Genomic DNA, 23644 nt, shown 5'->3' with positions numbered 1-23644 from the left:
CAAATTTACAGTGTTTATATATATATATATATATATATATATTAAAAAATTAATTTGAGAATATAGCCTTTAAAACCATGCAACTGAGCTGCAACTGTTATGAATGAATTTTCCTGCATCTGGAACAAAAATGCATAGAAACTAAATAATCATTAATGTGCATATGAGGCCTTATGAACTAAAGCACACCTAAACTCATGCATAAATATCATTTCTACCAAAACGGCAAACAAAAATCAAAACCTTTGATCTGAAAGTTGACCTATGGCTGACTATATTAGTGATATGTGCTGATATTAGGTTGTGATGGAAGTGTGTACTTCATCCCTCAGAAGTGTGCCCTACTCTGCTCTCTCAGACTGCTGCTGCTCCTTCGAAGCCAGCTCTTGTTGTTTGATGATCTCCTGCGCTTCCTGCTGCATCTTCTCCAGTTTCTCCAGAGTCACAGACTTCAGAGGCAGGAGTTTGGGTTTGCACAGGACCATGGTGGGAACGTCCTCCGCGGACAGCTGACCTGCACAGACAAAACACAACACACCCCTCATGCGCTGGGTGTCTGAAGCGAGATCCGGACTAAAGCTGAGCTGTGGATTCCAGTGCTGCGGTTGTTTCGCGTGTCATGTGGGACGTCCTTCAACTCAGTCTGTATAAGGGTGAGGTTTTGAAAGCTGTGCACTACAAAAAATGCAAGTCTGCTGAACAAAACAACTCACCCACAGCAGTGGAAAAACTCACCTTGTTTAGGCAGAACCTCTCTGAACATCGACTTCACTTCAGGCATTGTGCTTCAGCGAGGAACCTGTTAATGTCATGCAAATAAATAAGCATATATACACACATATATACTTATATATGAACAGCAATACAATCTAATCTATCATGTATTATTAGTCACATATAAAACAAAATACACACGCATAAATCTTAATTCATACATGCAATCTTAAGAAATATGCTTCTTTCTTTTAATTCTGAGGTGAAATATGGCAGAAATGCCTTCCTAAGCTTCACCTTATTAACTTTATATTATAGGAGCATCGAGTCGCCGGATTTCTATTAGCTTGTTGACTAACGACAGGCAAACGTGACTGCTCTTAATCGACTGTTAGCTAACTATGCATTTACAGAGATAGTGCACTGTAAATAGACATTAAAAACATAAAGTATGCTTCGTGGATTTACCGCTTATCTCATCATCAGCTGGTGTTATACGCACTTCCGGTTCAGCGTCTTCTACTCGCGCGAGCTCTTCTGCTGCCGCCGCCTGGCGACACTGACGCGTTATCAGCAGACGACGGTAAGTTAGATGTTTGGGCTGATGAAGGTGGTAATCATTTTTGCATGGTTTATTATTTTGGTATAATCAATAGATATTGCCTTCATAAAGCGAGCTGCCTAAAAGTCAGACCTATGTCTGTCTGAATTTGCTGAGGAGATGTGTGCAGAAGAATTACAGTTTGGTTCACTTCACATAATCTACTCAGATAGGCTACTATTTTATTTTTTCTTTATTAATTTCTCCTCCTCCGCCTCCTCCTCCTTCTTCTTCTTCTTATTGTTAGTTTATTATTGGATTTGAACACAGTTATCTTTCACTCCAAAATTATTATTATTATTATTATTATTATTACACTTATTATTACACTTATTGGTCATTTTTTCACTTCATAATTAAAAGAGAATTATAATTAGAAATGTTATTTTACATAAAATACACATACTTCTAGACTACTATTATTATTGTTGTTGTTGGTTTTGAACACATCTGGGATATATTTCACTCCTAAATTATTATTATTAATATTATGGTTATGTTTATTATTATTGTTGTTTTTATATATATTATTATTGGTTTTGAACATATTTTAGTTATATTTTACTCCAAAATTATTATTATTATTATTGTTGTTGTTGTTGTTTTAGTTATTATTGTTGTTTTATTGTTAGTTTTTAACACTTATTGGTCATTTTTTTTCTTCAGAATTAAAAGAGAATAATAATTAGAAATGTTATTTTACATAAAATATGCATACTTCTAGACTATTATTATTATTATTATGATCATTATGATTATTATTGTTGTAGTTGTTGTTAATTTAATAATAAAAATAATATAATAATAAAAAAAAAAAATAATAAATACAATAAATATTATAAAGGTTATGTTTATTATTCTTATTGTATTGTTAGTTTTTAAGATGTAGGCTATTTGTTGGAGAATAATAGTTGGACTATTATTATTATTATTATTATTATTATTATTATTATTATGTTGTTGTTTTGTACTAGTGTGATGATATTTTTACGACATTAAAGTACATTTCTCAATTTCATGGCTTCGCTTGTGACTCTTCCGTCCCCCAAAAAGCCACTTTCTCCCCCGATCCCTCCGAGGGCACTTTATTGCGTCTGTCATCAACATTTTTTAATTGTTTTTATTATTATTAACAAGAACAAGTCACCTGTATATAACAAACATTATACGTGACATAAACAATTATACACTAGAGAGGCTGTATACTGATAGATTTATATAAAAATATTAAAGCGTTTATTTCCCAAACACAAATAACGCGGAGCTGCGAGGTCTCGTGACACGTCCGTGATGCGCGCTGGGGAGGGAGCGGAGCGGAGCTGCGGCGCTGCTGGAGAGGAGGAGGACGCGAGGATGGCGGCGGAGGCACACCTCTGAAGGTAAAGCGCTTTCGCGGCTCTACGCGGCCTCGGATCGCACCTTCCGCGGCGCGGCGTTGATGTTCGGCGCGATGAACGCCCGCTTGCGGCGGCCAGGCGCGATCGACGCGGCGCGGTCCGCGTGCGGCGGGTCTGAATGCGCTCTTTTGTTCAGTCCTGGAATGGCCGCTGCTTTAGTGTGTGTGTGTGTGTGTGTGTGTGTGTGTGTGTGTGTGTGTGTGTGTAGAATGTTTTTTCTTTTCTTTCTTTACATATTCCGTAGGCTTGCGAAGAGAGAGAGAGAGAGAGAGAGAGAGAGAGAGAGAGAGAGAGAGAGAGAGAGAGAGAGAGGAGAGAGAGAGAGAGAGAGAGAGAGAGAGAGAGAGAGAGAGAGTGGGGGAATAAAAAGAAAGGCGCCGAAAGCCAAGTATGCGTGCGGAATGCGTCTGTACAGTAAACAAAAGAGTGATTTGTCCCAAAATGGTCATAGAGTCAGAGTCAGCAAAGCTTTACTGGCACGATTGTTATCATTTACAATATTGCGTAAGCGTTTTTATTTAAAAGATAATAATACTAAACATAAATAAATAAAGTGACAGTGGATGCACAAATGACGGAAAAGAAAGAGACATGGTAAAAAAAAAAAGTTAAAGTAAAAGTAAAATAAATATACCTTCCTAAGTGTCAGTTCAACAGACAGTAGAGCACGACTGCTGCTGCGCGCTCACGCGCACACTGGCGATATGCGATTCGCGACTGAGTCGTTCTTTTGAATCGGATCTTCTTTGTGAATTGACTGAACTGGTGGACGAAAACTAAACTATTTGTTTACGAATTAGCCTAAACTATTCATTCGCAGACTGAATAGGACCGAGTGGTTTTGTCTGCAAATACCCAATGGAACACACTTGTTGTAAAAATGCCAGTGACCATTTTACTGAGCATTTATTTAAACAATTTGATTTTTTTTTCAATATTTTGCACTTGGAAAATAAAGTATAAATATCTGTTCAGTCAGTAGTCTGTATGCAACGAGACACAGTTCAACAGTTGTGTTGCTTCTAATTAGCAGTAGCACACATTTTACAAAATACTACTCATCGATGCACTAATAAAATGTGTAACACTTTACATTTTACTTCCAAATTACAACCTATGTAATATCTTATTAATTTAACTTACAACAGTACTTGGTGTGAACCCGAAGATTTGACTGAAAAGTAAAATAGGTATGTAGAGTATGCAGTATGGTGCGCTGGGATATCATGGACTACTTGAGGACACAATTTCTTAATGACTAAAAGTCACAATAAAAACGGAAGTAGCGACAGACTGTAGTAATTACTGTAATGTATTAACGAAATAAAAAAAATTTAGCGAGACATGGTTCAATGCATTGGTTGTTGATTAGATGTTGAGATGTGGGTGTTACAGTGAAAGGTGGTGGCAGATCAACCCGAGCTTGCAGAGGTGGACTTTAAAGATAGGGCAGGGGATTTTGGAGAGGCTAACAATGCTTTGAAACCGTAAGATCCCTCCCTCTCTGCAAATCACTCTCCAAAGCCACACCTCCTCCAAAACACATGAGCACGCACAGGCAGACCAGAGGCTAACCAGCGACACGATGAGAGATGGCATTGGTGGAGGACTAAATGCAAAGCTGTCTGATTACCACGTCTCATTCACCAGTGAGAAAACATTATAAGACAAAGCATAGGGCTGCACAATTAATCGAATGTTATACACATAAGCATCTTCTCAAATAAGCAGTAAATCTAAACAACATTAAATCACAAGTACCAGCATTCACAAAAAACAACATTAACTAAACGACAGACATACTCCAAATACAATCCACTACAAACAAACGATCAAAACCGCAGATAATTGCACGATTATGAAATTGAAGAAATCCTTCTGCGATAATGAAAGCTGTTTGCGTATCTTCTTAGTGAACTGCAGCTCTGTGTAGTAAATGCTGCTCCATCTGAAAGCACGTGAAAATACCGCATTTAATAACATGTTTTTACTCCAAACTCATTTCATAACGTCAGTCAGGAGTTTGAAATAAATCTTTCTGTGAGATGATGTGGCTTCTTAAACAGATAAGCAGTGATAAAGGCTATGTCGATTAGCATTGCATCATTATTAAAATGAGAATTATAATAATAATTATAATAGGAACTCAGATAAATCATATATTGTCGTAGTCCTGTGTTTATAAGTCATGCTGAATCAATGAAAAAAGTTAAATCTTCTGTTTATTTAGCTAATGCGAGAATTGCTGGATTCTTCTGTGGGGGGGTATTTAGACTTTACGTGCGAGAGCGCCGTCTGGCCAATGGGGGGGAGATTTACTACTAATAAATAAACCACTGGTCAACTAGTAGTCGTTCATTTTAAGCGATTGATTGACTAAACCAAATACTTGGGCTGTCCTCAACTAAAGATTCTTCTGGTCAACTAGTAGTCGTTCATTTTAAGCGATTGATTGACTAATCGCACATTTATTTAGTAAGCCATTTAAATCATAATAATGAGCCTTTAATTGCCCTTGCAAATACATAATTTAACAGGCAGGTAGGACAGCTCATTGTTGCCCTCAGACCGAGGAATATGATTGGACGAACATGTTTGGTCTAAGCCTTCCACAAACAATATAAATACACTTATACGACTTAACCTAGTGATTGCAGTCGGGATGTGAAGAGACTTTCAAAAGAAGAGCATGTCAAAAAAATGTTTTTGAACCAAATCACCTACCCTGCCTTTAAGTGGACTGAATGATTGATCTTTCCAAAATACTATTTTGACAGAGGAGAAAACTGCGGATAAATTAGGCTAGTTTTGATTAACAGTTGTTCTGGTTGTGTATGGCAACAAAACCAGACCTGGCAACCCTGATGTAACCATTGTTCATAGTAAGATCTATAATATACATTTAGGGGAAAAAATGGTTTAATTTCTTTAGGTGCATCCCAAATCATGTACATGTGCACTATTCTATGACATTTTCTAGTATAAATAGTGCAAGTAGTGTACACTGGAAAAATTCCAAAAATAAAAAGTGCTTTAAATATCCAAATAATGCATTTAAAAACAAAGTCTATAGAAATACAAAGACGGTTCACTACTATACTTATGCCGTGTTCCAGGCAACCCATAACCCGTGTTTTTCCAACCTTCTACCCGTTAAAGTGCACCGGAACGGCAGTCAAACCCGTGACTTCCCACCCATGAACTCGTACTAGATCGATGTACTCCCAGTTCCGATCTCTGACGTCACATAGTCCCCAAAAACAACAATGACAGCCCCTACGGATAATGTGGCCTACGGATGCAGTGTTTATGCAAGTGGTACACGTTGAAAGATAGATCTTCGGACAATATAACGTTGCAATAAAGGAAGTCGCTCAGGAAGTTTGGCATGACTTGCCTGGAACGCTACAAAGTCGTGAGTCGTGGTTTGAAGTCGTGACTTACGGGCTCAAAAACTTGCCTGGAACGCAGCATTACGAATGGCAGAAACTGCAACGCGCAATATGGCAGAATAGTCCCGCCTTCTAAATGAAAGAGCCAATCGCTGAATGGTTAAGTCATTGCATCACTGCAGCGGCCTTTAGAAGCTCCGGTTCCCATAGAAACCTGATGCTAGACCAGCCGATGTGCATACGCAGTCATAAGCGCGTTATAACTGCGCATGCGCATTGACTGGTCTAGCTGGAAAAATAAGCTTTTTTTAATGCTATTTGAGCATAAGAAACAACATTCATGGGGGCAGTTCATTTCAGATTTTGTTGCTGATTTGAAATATGTAATTTAATCGTGACTTAGCGAGCAGTTTTTGAGATTTCAGGATTCATTTAGATAGGACTTGGTCTTGTTTGAGCTGCCCAGAGGCATTGCAAAATGGCTGCTGAGTGAACAGACTTTCCTTGAAAGGGTCTTTGACTTAAATAATCAAAAGGAAGTGTGGAAGCTTTAATGACGTAGTGAAGGGGGAAGGGCTGTGAGACGCCATTATAAATGACAGAGGAAATGACCTTATATTATTCCTCCACTACATAGTGCATAAGTACATAGTGTATCGTGTGTCATTTGGGACGCAGCTATGCCGACTTGCTGATTCGGACTCCTTGAATCGAGTGTTTAAAGCGAAACGTTCGAAAGAACCGATTCGCGCGAACGAGTCGGGCTTCCCAGCACGCACGCGCTTGCGGATTGAGCTGCTCTTCCCGCTTCGAGCTCGAGCTGCTTCGAGCGCCGTTTGGCGGATGATGACAGTTTGTTTTCACAGAGGGCCTGTCTGAGGAGAAGAACGAACATTTACGCCCTCAGCTACGGGAACCGAATTGCTGTTCGTCAAGATGAGACCGCTTATTCCCAAATGTACGCGTTTGGTGAGAAGCGTGAGGTGACATTTGTGTTTTGTGCTGTTTTTTTTTGTGTGAGCTCGCGCAGGGCTAATGCTGCTAGCCTGTTAGCCGCAGCTGAAGGGTGGCTAATGCTAGCGGAGAGATTTCCTTAGCCTGTATGTGCCGTCAAATATCACGACACGGCGAATGCGCTCATTTTCGAGTATTTTCGTACTTTTTATCCTTTAGTCACCAATATAATGTAAGTCGACATAAATGACAGTTATGTGGGTTTCTGTGGTTTAATAGCGAGAAACGGTTAGCTAGTTAGCCGTATCAAAACAGACGCTTTGCACTCCGAGCCCCTTCACACACATCAGACAATACTGCGTGTGATTACCATATCTAAACGTTTTATTACACTTGTAAATGTGCGTTAGGTTAATAATCTGCTCTGTTAGTAAACGAAATTAAACATTTGCAGCTTTTGCTGACTCGTTGATGTGTAGAGATATATTAAGGCCCCCAATCTACATCCAGACATGTTCACAAGAAGTTATATGCCTTAACAAAGCTTTTTTGTTCTTATGGTTTTATTGATAGTGTGTCAATGTTCTGTCAGTTTCTCAGAAAGGCTTACATCGCATAGCGAGGCACAGATCATTTTAAATCTGTCTTTCATTTGAGGAGTGTCAGTAAAATGTCTCTGTTCTCGTTCGAGTTTATGCTTGTGTGTGTGTAGAAGTGCATCTGTTACCTGTTTAGAAAGCATTCTGTGGGTTTCTTAGCCTTGTTTTAAAGCCAACATCCTAGTCAAGCTGAGCATAAGAAATAGTCATATTTAGCGAAACCTTGAACTTTCAGGTGTTAAAACACACTTTATGCAACATACCAGTATTGCACACATCCATGCAATATTAAAAAAACAAGAGTCGTTTGCTTTTGTCTTGATGGGATTCGTGTGCATTTGGGTATCTGTTTCATAAATATCAGATGCCTCATCTCTGCGAGCTGATGTAAGTGTGTCCGAAGCGTGGTAAGAAAGATGTATTTTTTCCTGCAGTCGGATGTGAGATTAGGAGAAAGTTGTGCAGGATGACCCCTGCCTCACAGCGCTGTTCAGCAGGCTTCGCCCACCACACACATCCAGAATCACTTCGGTTTTCTGCATGTTAAGTATCCTGTTTTATTTCCTGTACTTTGGATGTTTCATTGGAGATGCACTGCCTAATAGCTGATAATTATGTTATGGCTGATGATGATCAATATTATAGGCTTGGTTTGTCTTTTGTGTGGGCACCAATCTGGACATGTACTTTTACAGAACGATTGATTGTCGTTTGGTACTTTCGTAATCGAACTGTTCCGATTCCACTCAACAGTTCTCTTAGTGCTCTTTATAAAGAAATCTTTGGGAAAACAAATCTAGTGTTTACAGCCTTCTCAGTCAGTTGTCAGAAATGAGGAGATTATTTTGGCACACAGATTTATAACAGAACAGTTGTCATATTTCAGAAATTAATTTTGAGCAGAGTCATACAGTTGTAACCTACCGTAACCTCAGTTTTTGATTTTTTGAAAGAGGGGCAAGTCAAATGTGTTTTTTATTTTATTTTTTGGTAATCAACATTATTGCCACAAAGGCATTGTACTGTAACCAGAATATTTCTTTAAAGGGATAGTTCACCCAAAAATGAAAATTATGTCATTAATGACTCACCCTCATGTCGTTCCAAACCCGTGAGACCTCCGTTCATCTTCGGAACACAGTATAAGATATTTTAGATTTAGTCCGAGAGCTTTCTGTCCCTCCATTGAGAATGTATGTACGGTATACTGTCCACCACAAAAAAAATAAAAAAAACATCAAAATAGTTCATGTCACATCAGGGGGTCCGTTCGAATTTTTTGAAGCATCGAAAATACATTTTGGTCCAAAAATATCAAAAACTAAACTATGACTTTATTCAGCATTGACTTCTCTCCCAGGTCTGTTATGAGCGCGTTCACAACACTGCAGTTTAGTGATATCCGGTTCGCAAACGAATCACTCTACGTAACCGGATCTTCTTGAACCAGTTTAGTTAATCAAAATTAAACTTTAGAAACGGTTCGCGTCAACAATAAGCATTAATCCACAAATGACTTAAGCTGTTAACTTTTTTAACATGGCTGACACTCCCTCTGAGTTCAAATAAACCAATATCCCGGAGTAATCCATTTACAGAGAGAACTGAAGATGAACACCGAGCCGAGCCAGATAACGAACGAAAGATTGACTCATTCTCGAGTCAAGAACCGTTTCTGTCGGACGCGTCCGATTCGAGAACCGAGGAGCTGATGATACTGCGCATGCGTGATTCAGAATGACACACAGCGCGTCTGAACCGAACTGGTTCTTTTGGTGATTGATTCTGAACTGATTCTGTGCTAATGTTATGAGCGCGGGTAAACCGAAGGCTTGAATCAAGGGCAGTCATCGCCAATGAAGTCATTACGTCGAGCGCAAAAGAACTGGTGAACCGTTTTCGGCAACCGGTTTATTGAATCAAACTGTCCGAAAGAACCGGTTCGCGGAAAAGAACTACCGGTGATCCGAAAACCGATGCAACCGGTTCTTGACTCGAGAACGAGTCAATGTTTCGTTCGTTATCTGGCTCGGTCAGCAGTTCAGTCAGTGTACTGTTTGAGTAAATGAATTACTCCGGGATATTGGTTTATTTGAACTCAGAGGGAGTGTCAGCCATGTTAAAAAAGTTAACAGCTTAAGTCATTTGTGGATTAATGCTTATTGTTGACGCGAACCGTTTAAAACGATTCAGTTCGATTTGGTGAACTGGTTCAAGAAGATCCGGTTACATCGAGTGATTCGTTCGTGAACCGGATATCACTAAACTGCAGTGTTGTGAACGCGCTCATTACAGACCCGGGAGAGAAGTCAATGCTGAATAAAGTCGTAGTTTTTGATAATTTTTGGACCAAAATGTATTTTCGATGCTTCAAAAAAATTCTTAACGGACCCTCTGATGTCACATTGGACTACTTTTGAAGATGTTTTTATTACCTTTGTGGACGTGGACAGTATACCGTACATACATTCTCAATGAAGGGACAGAAAGCTCTCGGACTAAATCTAAAATATCTTATACTGTGTTCCGAAGATGAACGGAGGTCTTACGGGTTTGGAACGACATGAGGGTGAGTCATTAATGACATAATTTTCATTTTTGGGTGAACTATCCCTTTAAGCACATTGTCCTTAAATTGGCATGGAATGAAAAATCGCCATCTATTTTAAGTGTATATTACAGATCTAATAGTGAGTCATGCATGCATGCATTTTTGAAGCTTTTTAAAGTTTAAATGGACTAAATGATTGGACAAATCCTGCATACATCACCAGAAAGAAGTCTAAGAATTTCACCGGAAAGCTTCAAAAATGCATGCATGCATGACTCATGTGAACATGAGCTTGCAGAGGGCGGAGTTAAAATTTTAAACTCCGCCCTCTGCAAGCTCATGTTCACATGCCTCAACTTTTTGAGTACCGCGCCCACATCTCAGCATGCATTCAACAACTGATGCATTGAACAAAGTCTACATCCTACATTTTGTTTTTTCAATTCCGATAATTTGTTACAAGATCTATTGTAAAATGTAAGTATTTTACATTTTGACAAATTTGATTGAATTTGTATGTTTTCATGAAATCTCAAGGTTAGGTTTAGGTGTTTTTTCTCATGTTATCGGGTTGATTTTACCCCTTTTTCACCCATAATGTATAGCATGTTTGCTTTCATAGTCTTCAGTTTGCATGGGATTTGGAGAACAACTTTGGACGTGATATGCAATTTTCTAGGGCTGGGAAAATAAATCGATGCATCGCGAATCGAGAAATTATTTAGCATCAATTCTGAGATTTTCAGAATGCATCGCGATTCTTTCTTGAATCGATTCTGAGCAAAGTTTTGAACATCAGATGGCACTCCATGCTTTAGACACAACCGTACTCTGCTTGTTTCCAAATCCTTACACACACTTGAACCTAAAATAATAATTCAGAAAATTCAAAAAGGGTGAAGTGAATTACAAAGTTGTTCACAGTGGGCTGTGTTTACATTAATCTCGTGTCATAAAAGCCTTCTAAGCTGAGGTGAAATTGCATGATATGCCGAATGCACTAGTGCTCTTTAGCCCTCTTCTTCATGAGCATTTGAGTGTGTGGATAAAAACTAGAGCGCCATCTGCTGTTAAAATCTAAGATCAGAATCGATTCCAGAGGAATCGTGATGCATTCTGAAAATCTAAGAATCGATTCTGCATCGATTTATCGTCCCAGCCCTACAATTTTCTAATTTTAAAGGAAATACTGAAAATAAAATTTTTAAACATTTGACTAATCAATAATTTGAAGACATAATCAACAGATTAATCAGTCAAAATCAAAATAATCATTACTTGCAGTTTTAAAATTTAGACCGCAAACTCATAGCTGATAGAAATAACTGAGTAATTACAAAAAAAATATATATATATTTATTTATATTTTGATCATGTTCAATTTAATTGAACGGATAATATAGAACAAATATCAGCTTTAGATATCAGCTAAAACAGGCATATTGAGAAAAAAGGAAATTGTAGCAAATAAAATAAAGAGTAGAAAGTATGCATTAGGGGTGCGACAATAAATCTATTCTGCGATTTTGAGAATGCATCGCGATTCTCTCTGGAATCGATTCTGAGCTTAGTTTTTAACAGCAGATGGCACCCTAGGCTCACGAAGAAGAGCACTTGTGCGTTCGGCTGAGTCATGTAAGTGATTAAATGTACTTGTACCTTGTCTTTTATGCTTTTATGATGCAAGATTAATGTAAACACAGCCCACTGTGAACACTCTTGTAATTCGCTTTTTTGAATTTTATGAATGAATATTTTAGGTTCAAGTGGTGTGTGTAAGGAACTGGAAGCAAGCAGAGTACAGCTGTTTCTAAAGCACACAGTGCCATCTGCTGTTAAAAACTAAGCTCAGACTCGATTCCAGAGAGAATCGCATGCATTTGGAAAATCGCAGAATCGATTTATTGTCGCACCCCTTGTATGCATGGATATGTTTACTCATGTACTCCACATGTAAACCTACAATTTGTGTTTGCATCTGTATATATACATGCATACATTTTTTTTTAATGTCAGATGGATGTTTGTCTGTCACATCACATTTGTATGCTGTTGTTCAGGATCTTGATTTTGATTTTTTTTTTTTTCTGTGTACGTTTAAATATTGATCTGCAAATGTTTGTTTTGTTTTACTCTTCCCTCGTGGCAGACTTGTTCTGCGAAACCAGTGGCTCACTCAGAAGTGGTATCAAGTGGCTTTTCTGCGAAATATCACAGCGTTGGGATTTATAGGGAGCTTATCTGAAGTCGTGTGGGCTTACCTGCATCTAATTTAAAGGAGTTGTCCCGGTTTAAGCGTGTCAGCATCTAAAGCTGACAGTGGAAACATACAGATCCTACAATGAATCAAAGGCATCAAAGTAGCTGACAAAGTGACCTGTTTACAATGCAAACAAAGCATTTTTTTGACTGCGTATAAAGATGCAGGTCAGCAGAAACTGCAGCAGTTCACTTTTGCACTCTGCTCACCTCAAGATGTAACCAAGATTAGTATGTAGAAGGTCGTGAAACTGAAAGTTATTTTGTCTACGCTTCAGGTAAACTCGGTTACACATTCACTGGTAGGGAAGGTCAGTTAATGTTTGACAGATTGCTTGGTCTTAAGAGGATAGTTTACCCAAAAATGAAAATTTGCTGGAAGTTTACCTACATTCAGACCATCAAAGATGTAGATAAGTTTTTCTTTACCAAACAGATTTGGAGAAATGTAGCATTACATCATTTGCTCACCAGTGGATGCTCTGCAGTGAATGGGTGCCGTCAGAATGAGAGTCCAAACAGCTGATAAAAACATTGCAGTAATCCACACTAGACCATCAATTAATGTCTTGTGAAGTGAAAAGCTGCGCATTTCTAAGAAAAAAAATAATTGTTAAAGCAGTTTAATGTAAAACTGTCACTTCTGGCCAAAATATCCAGAATCTATAGTCCATAATCCATAAATTCATCCCTTGTTGTCCTTTCATATCAAAATACACCATCATATTTGTTCAGAACAGTTTCCAGCTGTTTTGTCTTGTAAATTGTGCTTAATCTGTGCAGGTTTCTTTCCTGATTCACAACTTTTTCACTGGAGAAAGCAGTATTTTGGATTATGGACTTTTAGCTGGAAGCAATTTGAAGTTAAAAATGTCTTAATAATAAACTTGTTTCTCAAAAAACACGCATCTTTTCACTTTTACAAGATGTTAACGGATGGACTGGAGTGGTGTGGATTACTTGTTGATTATTGAGATGTTTTTATCAGCTGTTTGGACTCTCATTCTGACGGCACCCATTCACTGCAGAGGATCAATTGATGAGTCATGAAATTTTATTTTTGGGTGAACTGTTCCTTTAATGTGAGGACTTTGATGCACTTGTGGTCTGTCAGTGTCTTAACATGCGAGTCTTCATGTACACATTCAAGATAACTTCATCATCATTATTATTATTATTATCATTATTATTATTATTATTATTGCAGACGAGCCGGACTCTTTGGCCATAAAGGTCTTCTGACCTGTGGGAGGCCTGAGCTTTGAAGAGCACTCCCAAAGATTATTCCCTGCGGCCATTAACCTTTCTGCAGCTCTGATCTGGGCTTGGACTAGGCACACACACGCCGAGCACTTCAACTGCACACACACTTTAGAATTTCACAATACAGGACAGAGGAACACATGCTTATGCAAAGATAGCATCTCGCAGAGTGCTGATGCGTTTCTGTTTAGGGCTGGTTGTGGTTTTTGTTGGATTACTGGGTGTTGAATGTCATTTGTGATTTAAGAAGCGTCTCACAGGTAAAGGTAAAGCTACTGTTCCTGTAATTGATGGAAACCCAATGCAAAGCTGCTTTGTCTTTTTATGAGCAAGTAAACAGCTTTTCAAACTTGGGGCTCAGGGATGCTAACCATTCTGTGAAAAACTGTACCAGAAAAAAGTATTTTAGAAAATGTATTTTGGGGCTGTCATAGTAAACATGCACTTAAGATATAATTATTATTATTTTTTTTACTATATATATATATATATATATAATATATATATTATGTGATGTGTCTGTTTAACTCTGCTAACTCATTTAAATATTTTTTTTACTTTGATGTTTAACAAATGTGATGTGTCTGTTTAACTCTGCTAACTCATTTAGATTAGGCTAATTGTTAGATAATTGATATTTCGATTGAGTTTTGATGGTAAAATAAAAAAATCTGCATATAGTTTTTTTTTTTTTTTTTTTAAGTGTCTTAGATACACTGTTAAATAAAGATGCAAGTAACGATTTTGTCAACTGATTTATCTTTTTTTTATTATTATTATTAATCTAAAGATTACTTTCCTGCTAGATCTATTGATTGTTTTCTGATTAGTCGATTAATCCTTTGGTTAACTCCTATCATTTGACGACGCTCATTTCAGCAAACCTGGGAGCTTTAGCTGCACTTACTGGGGATAAATGAAAATATGATGCATAATTCAACACAAATTGTCAAATTTACGCAGTCAACGCTGACGTGCTAGTCTGGCCATGCTGTCAAACTAATAAGAAACGAAATTATTTTCCAGAAAATGTTTAAATGGATAGTAGCTACACCTAAAAATAAAAAAGGCAATTTTTTAATTACCGTGGTGTTGCTCTAATGGCCACAAAATAAGAAGTCCTGCTTCTCCTCATCCATATAATGGCAGTAAAGAGCAACCAGCTTCTAATTTTGAAAAAAAAAAAAAGATGCAAACATATCACAGAATCATAGCATAGAGTCTACAGAAAAAGTACACATAGGCCTATAGTTTGTTTGGTACAGATGAACTTGAAGTGATGCACTTGTGTGTGTTTTTCTTGGGTGAGACGGAGTGAACTTATGCTCATGAGCAGAAAGACCAACGACCAAAGTCAGGATTTTGGATTTTCATATTACACTGCATTTAAGTTTTGGTTTATTTTTGGTTTTAATCATATACCATCAGAACACTTGGGAGAATATGGCACAAGTAGTAAGGGATCATTCTGTTATAGTTAATTTTTTTTAAAGCTTGAAGCCAGTCACTGTTCACTGGTATTTATATAGACAAGCACTAGCAGACAATTTCTCATTTAGTGTCCTGAAAAACAAATATGCCATTAGAGCAACAAATAATGACTTACTTTTTTTTTTTTGGGGGGGGTGAACCATCACAGTTTGCTCTAGCACAATGACAATATAAAAGCCAACTGTATTATTTTGGAATCAGACAGGTCTAGTTATGCTTTTGATTTAAAGAAGAAAGAAAAACAGCTTGGCTTTTTTCACATCCTCAAAATGGATCTAATGCATTCTTATCAGTGAAACGCTCCCAAGCTATTCCTAGTGTAAAAGCACCCTGTGTAATTTTACTTCCAGGGTGGTTAATAAGTTCCTGCAAATCCTAGGGATAAAGTATCATCGATGCATGGCCGTAAGAGATTCAAGATTTAATTGCACTCGATTGCCTGAAGTGGCTGACCATTGACGGCCTGATGCCGCTTCTTCCCGAAAGAGCTTGTGGTACAAGCATACAGGAAGGAACTGTGTGTTTATTAGTTAGCGGCTCATGCATTTGCGTCACTGAGGGAAGCTCTTACCTTTCTCACATCTGAAATCTGAACACAACTTTTGTCTGCAAGTCATTCCCGGTATTATGCATCCTAACTGAAACCATTTGCTTTGTTTAACAGCCAAAGGATGTGAATCCCGGCGACCCGTCTGTGCACAACAGCTGTAGCCGAGCCGAGGGGAAAGAGTGCAGTTTGAACAAGCATGAGGCTACTGGCCTCCTCGCCACACCAACTACAACAAACACGCGTCGTCCCGGTGGAGTTTTAACCCCTGCAGGAATACAGACTGCTCAGTCCACCGAGGCTGGTGAAGAAACACAGGTATGTATGAGCACACGCAGATATAACCGCCCCTCCCTTTGGTTCGACGCCCTTGAATAGCGAACAAAATACTAGAGTGAGAGAAAGCGAGCGAGAGACTGAGGGTCCCATGTGCCATTGGGCAGCGGGGCTTTCGCCATGAGCAGTACTCTGGGCAAAGATAAAGACTCTAAGGAGAGGGAACCCAAAGCCGAAGGGAAATCCAAAACCAAAGGGAAAGATGCCAAAGACGGGAAGAAAGACACGAGTGGCGCTTCGCCCGCGGTGGCCTTCACCTTGGACAGCACGATAAAGCGACCCAACCCGCCGCCTAGTACGCGCAAAAAATCCAGCAACGCGGAAGTCAGCAAGGAACTGAACAAGTGCCGTGAGGAGAACTCGATGCGCCTGGACCTGTCCAAGAGATCCATCCATCTGTTGCCCTCTTCCATCAAGGAGCTGACCCAGCTGACCGAGCTCTACCTGTACAGCAACAAGCTGCAAAGCCTGCCGGCTGAGGTGGGATGCCTGTCAGGACTGGTGACGCTGGCGCTCAGCGAGAACTCTCTCACCAGCCTGCCAGACTCGCTGGACAACCTGAAGAAGCTGCGTATGCTCGACCTGCGGCACAACAAGCTTCGGGAGATCCCAGCCGTGGTCTACCGCGTCATCTCCCTCACCACGCTCTACCTGCGCTTTAATCGGATCACCACCGTGGAGAAGGACATCAAGAATCTGTCCAAACTCACCATGCTCAGCATCCGAGAGAACAAGATTAAACAGCTGCCCGCAGAGATCGGTGAGTGAGCTGCTGCTTAAGACTATTCCTTTAAAAAAAAGTACATTATGTCTGTGGGGAAAGTTTCAGAAACACTATACAGCACATATTTTACAAATATTTTTAGTACCCGTCAATATTGGATATTGTGTTGTACGCTGTACACCTGTGCATGCTCATTTTCATTATTTTTACATTTGGCATCATGTTACGGTTACTTAAAGTAAACGGACACATTTTTACATATTTAACATTTTAATATCAACTTAATGCAATTTTTAGCAAATCTCAAAATGAATATTCATTTTAATACTGTACATTTTAATATTGTGATGCCTAAATCAGTGTTATTGTAGTGTTTTTTTTTCATATAATGTTGTATTTATTAACATTTTGAATTAGTTCTAAGTTTTAAGTTGAGCTAGAATTAATTTATGGGCTTTTGCTATTTTTAAAAGTTTTTTTGTCATTTTTAGTATTTTTTGTAATTTATTTTTGATTTTATTAATTTAACATTTCTTCAAAAGCAATTTGAATAGGTTTAGTTTTAGTTATGAATAACAGCTCTGGTCTAAATTCACTTGTAGCATTTAAAATGATTGCATCTATTATTGTTTTATCTTTGAATAATTTAGACAAAATTGTACACAATTATAGTTTCATCGTATTATGGGTTATAGGCCATAACATAAAAATAATTATTGACTTATCAATATCTTATCAGCTTCCTGCTTCCCATATATGGGCTGCTCTGGGACCCCTCAAAATGATTGGCAGGCAAAACATCTTCTGATTGGTTTACAAATCTGACCATATCTCATTTATACATGAGTATCATTGTGCAAAATCTCTTGCATCATTATGCATGTGACTGTTCAGTGTTCATTTACGGTGATTCTGCCGGCTTGTGTTATAGGTGAGCTCTGTAATTTGATTACGCTGGATGTAGCCCACAACCAGCTGGAGCACCTTCCTAAAGAGATCGGCAATTGCACTCAGATCACCAACCTTGACCTGCAGCACAACGAACTTCTCGACCTCCCTGAGACTATAGGTGAGGATGTACTCAAGGTGGAATCTTTAAAAACATTTTACTATACAGCTCTGCTTTTGGCCATTTGGTGAGAGTTCAGTTGTTCTTTATAATTAAGTAGCCTATAATCTCATCAGTGGAGAAAGTATGCATAGATGTCCATGTAAATTAGATTAAATTAACAGTTTACACATTTGAATCATAAACTGTTCATTTACTGTTTCAGGTAACTTGTCGAGTATAAACCGTCTGGGTCTGAGGTACAACCGTCTATCAGCGATCCCTCGATCTTTATCGAAGTGCCGAGAGCTGGAGGAAATCAACCTTGAAAACAACAATATCTCAGTGTTACCAGAGGTGAGCCTTGGTTTAGCTCATTACCGCTTTTAATAATTATTAGTTCTATATAATTTATCCTTGTCCCCTTTTATATTAATATTATATTGATCCCTGTCTGTTTTTCCTCAGGGTCTTCTCTCCAGTCTGGTGAACCTGACGAGTCTGACGCTGGCGCGAAACTGCTTCCAGTCTTACCCAGCGGGCGGCCCATCCCAGTTCTCCACCATCTACTCACTCAACATGGAGCACAACCGTATCAACAAGATCCCTTTTGGCATCTTCTCCCGAGCCAAAGTGCTCAGCAAACTCAATATGAAGGTGAGAGCGCATCTACTGTTGAAGATCACTGTTGAAGATATGTAGGTAACAAACTTGCCCTGAAGGACACACATCACTAGAGACCTGGACCAATAGGCTGCACCCTGTCATCACTGTGGTTAGTTTACATGATCAAGCAAAAGAATTGTAAACCATACCATCCTTTTTTGAAACTATGATTATAGGACAACCAGTTAACGTCTCTTCCGCTGGATTTTGGGACGTGGACCAGTATGGTAGAGCTGAACCTGGCAACAAACCAGCTTACCAAGATTCCCGAGGATATCTGTGGACTTGTGTCTTTAGAGGTGACATGCTCTTCTGTATCTTACCATCACTCAGTTTCATGATAGCAACCCCATTTTTGTCATGTGGCTGGGTCTGTATTTTGGCTCATCGTTTTTCCTTTGATTCCTTCAGGTCCTCATATTGTCTAACAATCTTTTGAAGAAGTTGCCTCATGGGATAGGAAACTTACGGAAACTGCGGGAGCTTGACCTGGAGGAGAACAAACTGGAGTCCCTCCCCAATGAGATTGCCTACCTTAAAGATCTTCAGGTAGGACAATTGTCTACAAGATCAGCTTTTTTAAGGCAGTGCAGTTGTTTCCATTGGAGTCTTTTGTTAGTATGTTGCTAAGCTAACAAAAAGTGATAGATACATAAACAAAAAATATTATGGACACAAAAATGTACTGATACTTTGCAGTACTGTGCAGAGCCCCTAAAGGGGACATAGGGATGGGGAAAAATGAGGTAGAAGAAGAATTTATTTATTTATTTTTTTTCACAAAAGTATCGCATTCCCCGAGAAACTTTGTGTTTGTTCAAAAAAGCATTAAAATATAGTTCTTCCTCCCACCTCGTATTATTTCCAGCACTGAAATTTTGTGAGCAAACAAACTTTCTTGGGGGAACGCAAACGTTTTGTGAGAAAACGCGAAACTTTTATGAGCAAGCACAATGTTTCTTGGGAAGATGCAAAAGTTTTAAAAGTGAGTGCAAAGTTTCTTGGGGGGGATGCAAAAGTTTAAGAGCAAACTCAGATGAACAGTTTATTGGGGGAACTTATAAATTTTGCAAGAGAACACAAGTTTTAAGAGCGAACAGTTTCTTGGGGGAAATGTTTCATGTGAGAATGCTAAAGTTTTGAGCAAATGCAAACTTTTTTGTAAGATTTATTTTTGTCATTTTGCCTCTTTAAGATAGACAGAAAGCGAAGTGGGGGAGAGAGAGGGGGTGGGATCAGGACAGGTCCTCAAGCTGGGATTCAAACCTGGGATGCCCGCAACGCAACAGCATTATTTGTTGGCGCACTGCCCACTAGGCTGTCGGCGCTGATGAATGCAAACTTTCTTAGGGGAATGCAAAAGTTTTATTTGCGAATGCTAAAATTGTAAAAGTGAACGCTATGTTTCTTTGAGGAAAGCAAAGGTTTTAAGAGTGAACGAAAAGTATGTTGGGGTAAAGCAAACAGTTTGTGCAAACACAAAGTTTCTTGGGGGACTGCAAATGTTTTATGTAAGAGCACTAAAGTTTTGTGAACTAATGCAAATTGTTTTAGAGGAACAAACATTTTGCAAGAGAATGCAAAAGTTTTAAGAGCAAACGCAAAGTTTCATGGGGAAATGCTTCTATGCATATTCATTCTCAGCCCAAAGTATTGCTAGATAATGCAAAAGCATTGAAATCCAATTTCCCCTATTTCAATACAAATGGATTATTTTGCTTGGTGCAGTGATTTCTGGGATTGCCCCATCTGTGGGGAAACTGAATAGATGCTTTTTATAGTGTTTAGGGTGAAACTCATTTCTCAAAATTTATTTACAGAAACTTGTGTTGACCAATAATCAGCTGACCACTTTGCCGAGAGGAATTGGTCACCTGACCAACCTGACGTACCTGGGCTTGGGAGAGAACCTGCTGCAGCACCTACCTGAGGAGATCGGTATGAGCACACCGCTGCCCTCGAACGCACACGGCCACACCGATCCATACGCAACTCGCTTAAAGCCTTTCTCTCTCCAACCCACAGGTACACTGGAGAACCTGGAGGACCTGTACCTGAACGACAACCCTAACCTGCACAGTCTGCCGTTCGAGCTGGCGCTCTGCAGTAAGCTGTCCATCATGAGCATAGAGAACTGTCCCCTCAGCCACCTCCCGCCGCAGATCGTCGCCGGAGGCCCGTCCTTTATCATCCAGTTCCTCAAGATGCAGGGTCCCTACCGCGCCATGGTCTGAGGCGACTCACACACTGTACAAAGAGGAAACCGATTCGCCACACGACGTTACCTTCGACGTCATTATATCTCGGACAAGAAACTGCTTAACTGTGTTCCAGTCGATGGAGGAATCACAGCCAGTTAGGTCCCCTTTACCCCCGTAGTAAACAATGTCTAGACTTCAGTTGCCAAAATTAATGTACATTAGTGATTCTGAAGAGGCGCTCTTAAAATGTTTCAATCATTTTGCCAATTTATTGAAAGTTATTATAGGGGTTTTGATGCCAGGAAACAGTTGTATGCAAAAACAAAACATTTTTACAAGTTCATTTTTGCTGCTGCTGCCGCCATACTGTATGTGAAGTTTTTTTTTCTTTTTTTTTTTTTTTTTTTTTGTTTAGCCAGAGATTTTTTTTTTTTCTTATCATCCCACAACCAAAAGAATTTTATTGTACAGAGGACCTGTTTGGAAGCAGTGAACAAATTTTTGTTATTTTTTATTGTTATTATTAATTGTTATTCTAGAATTGTGCCTATCCAGTGCAGTTGGGTGGTTTTTGTCTGAACATTATTATCCAAGAGGTTTTTAATACAAAAAGGCTGAATTTACAAAATTATAATTTATTCTGTAATTCCTTTTCATTGTTATTGATTATTTTATCGCTCCCTTTTTTAAATATTTCATTCATCTTCGCTATCGGGACGTGTTGCTGCGCTCAACATTTTAAAATGAATCTGCAATCTTTTTTTTCTCCGAAATAGTGAAGCAACAAATGAATCAAAAATCGTTTTTGACAACGATCACACCATGGGTTTAGCAAGCTAGCGTGTCATTCAGAGGTGCGGGTCTGGTTTCGGGGGTCTTGTGATTGTTTACTTGTTTGCCATATCCACAGTGTTGCGCTCTGCTTGTGTCTATTGGTGAGAGTCGCATCTACATATCAGGTGCTGAACAGTGCTAACAATTAAAGGCCCACGTTTACTGTGAGGAATGCCAAACACCCATTCAACATCACTTCCGTCCCTTTTTCCGTCTGTGTCATCGGACTGGTTTTAAACCGCATGATTTCTGGTTTTAAATTCACAGAATATTAAACAATGGTTACAGTTTTTTTTTTTTTTTTTTCACCATTTGTCCCACATACCTTCCCTCTTATGCTGCTGCTTTTAATGCACTTTGTATTGATATTTGGCATCCTCCTCAAGTAAAAGGGTCGCGATATTTCATGTTACCGATTAAACATATGGAAGGGGGCATTTATTATTATTATTATTATTTCTAAAGTATTTTATCTTTTATTTTAATTCTCTATCATGTATATTTTATAACAGTGAATGAAAAATTTGCCTCAGCAAATTCGAACGATAACATTCTATTAAGAACCTTTTTTTTTCAAGGCTTTGACGCCATTTCTCTTTATTAAATGTTTTGATTTAAACTTCTGTCTGACTAGTTTGTGTTTCTATATGTTTAAAAATTCATATCAGTTTCAAATGGTGCAGATCATCAAGTATTGCAATTAAAAACCCAAATGTTTCCATTATACGAATTGCGAACTTTTTTTATTTCACCTTTTTTAAGAATGGAGCTGTTTCGCGCAAGATGGAATTTCTTTTGGTTTAGTATTATATCGAGTGACTGTAAATTCCCACCTCCACTTTAGTTTATCAAGCCAAATGTATTTTGTATGTGTTGTGTCCACACTGTTTCTTTTCTTTTTTCTTTTTTCTTACATTTCCTCTCGCTTTGATTCGTAAGGACATTGTGTACATCGGCAGCAGTGTAAAGGCTTTGGAGAGGCACTTCGCATTCGTGGGGCCATGAAAAGGACATAAATCGCTGCTTTTTTTTATCAACCAGCAGAACCTGTTGCTGCTTATGGACCTCCTAGAAACGTAATGCTGTAAAAGAACCGGCCCGCGTGAGTCGATACGGACTGGCTTCTCGGGCCGGTTCTACCAGCATAGACGTTCTGCTACAGATGAAATTCCTCTGGACCTGCTCGGTGCATATGTTGCGCCTGACGCAGACACTGAATAAAAAAAAAACAAAAAAAAATACAAACTCTGTAAAAAGGGCTTTCTCTGTTCATGCTTAACTATACACCAGAGGCATTGCATTCCTGGTTTTGTATAAAAGCTTAGAACTGTACATTTGATTTTTCTTTTGTGTGTGTGTGTGTGTGTGTGTGTGTGTGTGTGTGAGGGAATAGTTAGATGTTAACAAAATGGAATTATTATGTGACAATAAATGCCTTTGAGTACTTCAAGTGAGATGTGCATTAGGGATGCGGCTTTGTGACGTGTCCCATTTAAGTTTATTATTTTATTTTATTTTTTCAGCATTTATGTGCCATTTATGCAGGGGAGTGGGGCTGGTTTTTACATAGGTTAACAGTATGATAGGTTTTGGATGAAAATCCATCACAAATCAGGAATGTATACACAAAAAGACAATAAAACATTATAGTTGTACTTTCTACTTTCAATGGTGAATACTGACAGCGCGGTTATAATCAGCCGGGGTGGCGATTTTAATTTTGATCTTGTATTGTTCTGGTGAATCCTTATGATTGGAGCTTAAGGGTATGGTTTATTTTTTTTATATATTGTCTGTGCATAAGGTCATAGAAATTGTGTAAATGAAGTTAATTTTCCATGTTTTTTTTTTTTTTTTAACACATGCTATTAAAAGTAAACAACCATTTTAACTTTACCTCCTATCTATATTAAACAATCACTTTAATTTCTCTCTCCATCTTTCTTTCTTTTTTTAAGATTTCTTTTCTTTCTTTCTTTCTTTCTTTCTTTCTTTCTTCATTTTTTTTTCTTTTTTTAAGATTCATAATTGTCTGGTTGGGTGGATAGGGATGTAAAAAAAAAAAAG

At 38.5% G+C, this 23644-nt stretch overlaps 1 protein-coding gene across 4 annotated transcripts; it reads left to right on the top strand.

Annotated features, from left to right (window-relative positions):
• Positions 1-342: 342 nt before the first annotated feature.
• On the top strand, positions 343-23232 carry LOC109047606 (leucine-rich repeat protein SHOC-2-like). 4 transcript variants are annotated; one of them, XM_042749934.1, is made up of 9 exons: positions 343-653; positions 15886-16864; positions 17760-17897; positions 18103-18233; positions 18345-18533; positions 18719-18841; positions 18954-19091; positions 20363-20480; positions 20568-23232. In XM_042749934.1, exons 2-9 carry the CDS (start codon positions 16225-16227, stop codon positions 20774-20776), a joined length of 1686 nt encoding a protein of 561 aa, XP_042605868.1. In that variant the 5' UTR covers positions 343-653; positions 15886-16224; the 3' UTR covers positions 20777-23232. The 4 variants fall into 4 exon arrangements, with proteins under 4 accessions (XP_042605868.1, XP_042605866.1, XP_042605867.1 ...); XM_042749932.1 differs by lacking the exon at positions 343-653 and adding an exon at positions 2564-2694; XM_042749933.1 differs by lacking the exon at positions 343-653 and adding an exon at positions 6624-7087.
• The last annotated feature ends 412 nt before the right edge of the window (positions 23233-23644 follow it).

Source organism: Cyprinus carpio, chromosome B22 (genome assembly GCF_018340385.1).
Source record: "Cyprinus carpio isolate SPL01 chromosome B22, ASM1834038v1, whole genome shotgun sequence".
NCBI lineage: Eukaryota > Metazoa > Chordata > Actinopteri > Cypriniformes > Cyprinidae > Cyprinus > Cyprinus carpio.
The sequence above is the reverse complement of the archived record's forward strand: the minus strand, read 5'-3'. Positions and strand labels throughout refer to the sequence as shown.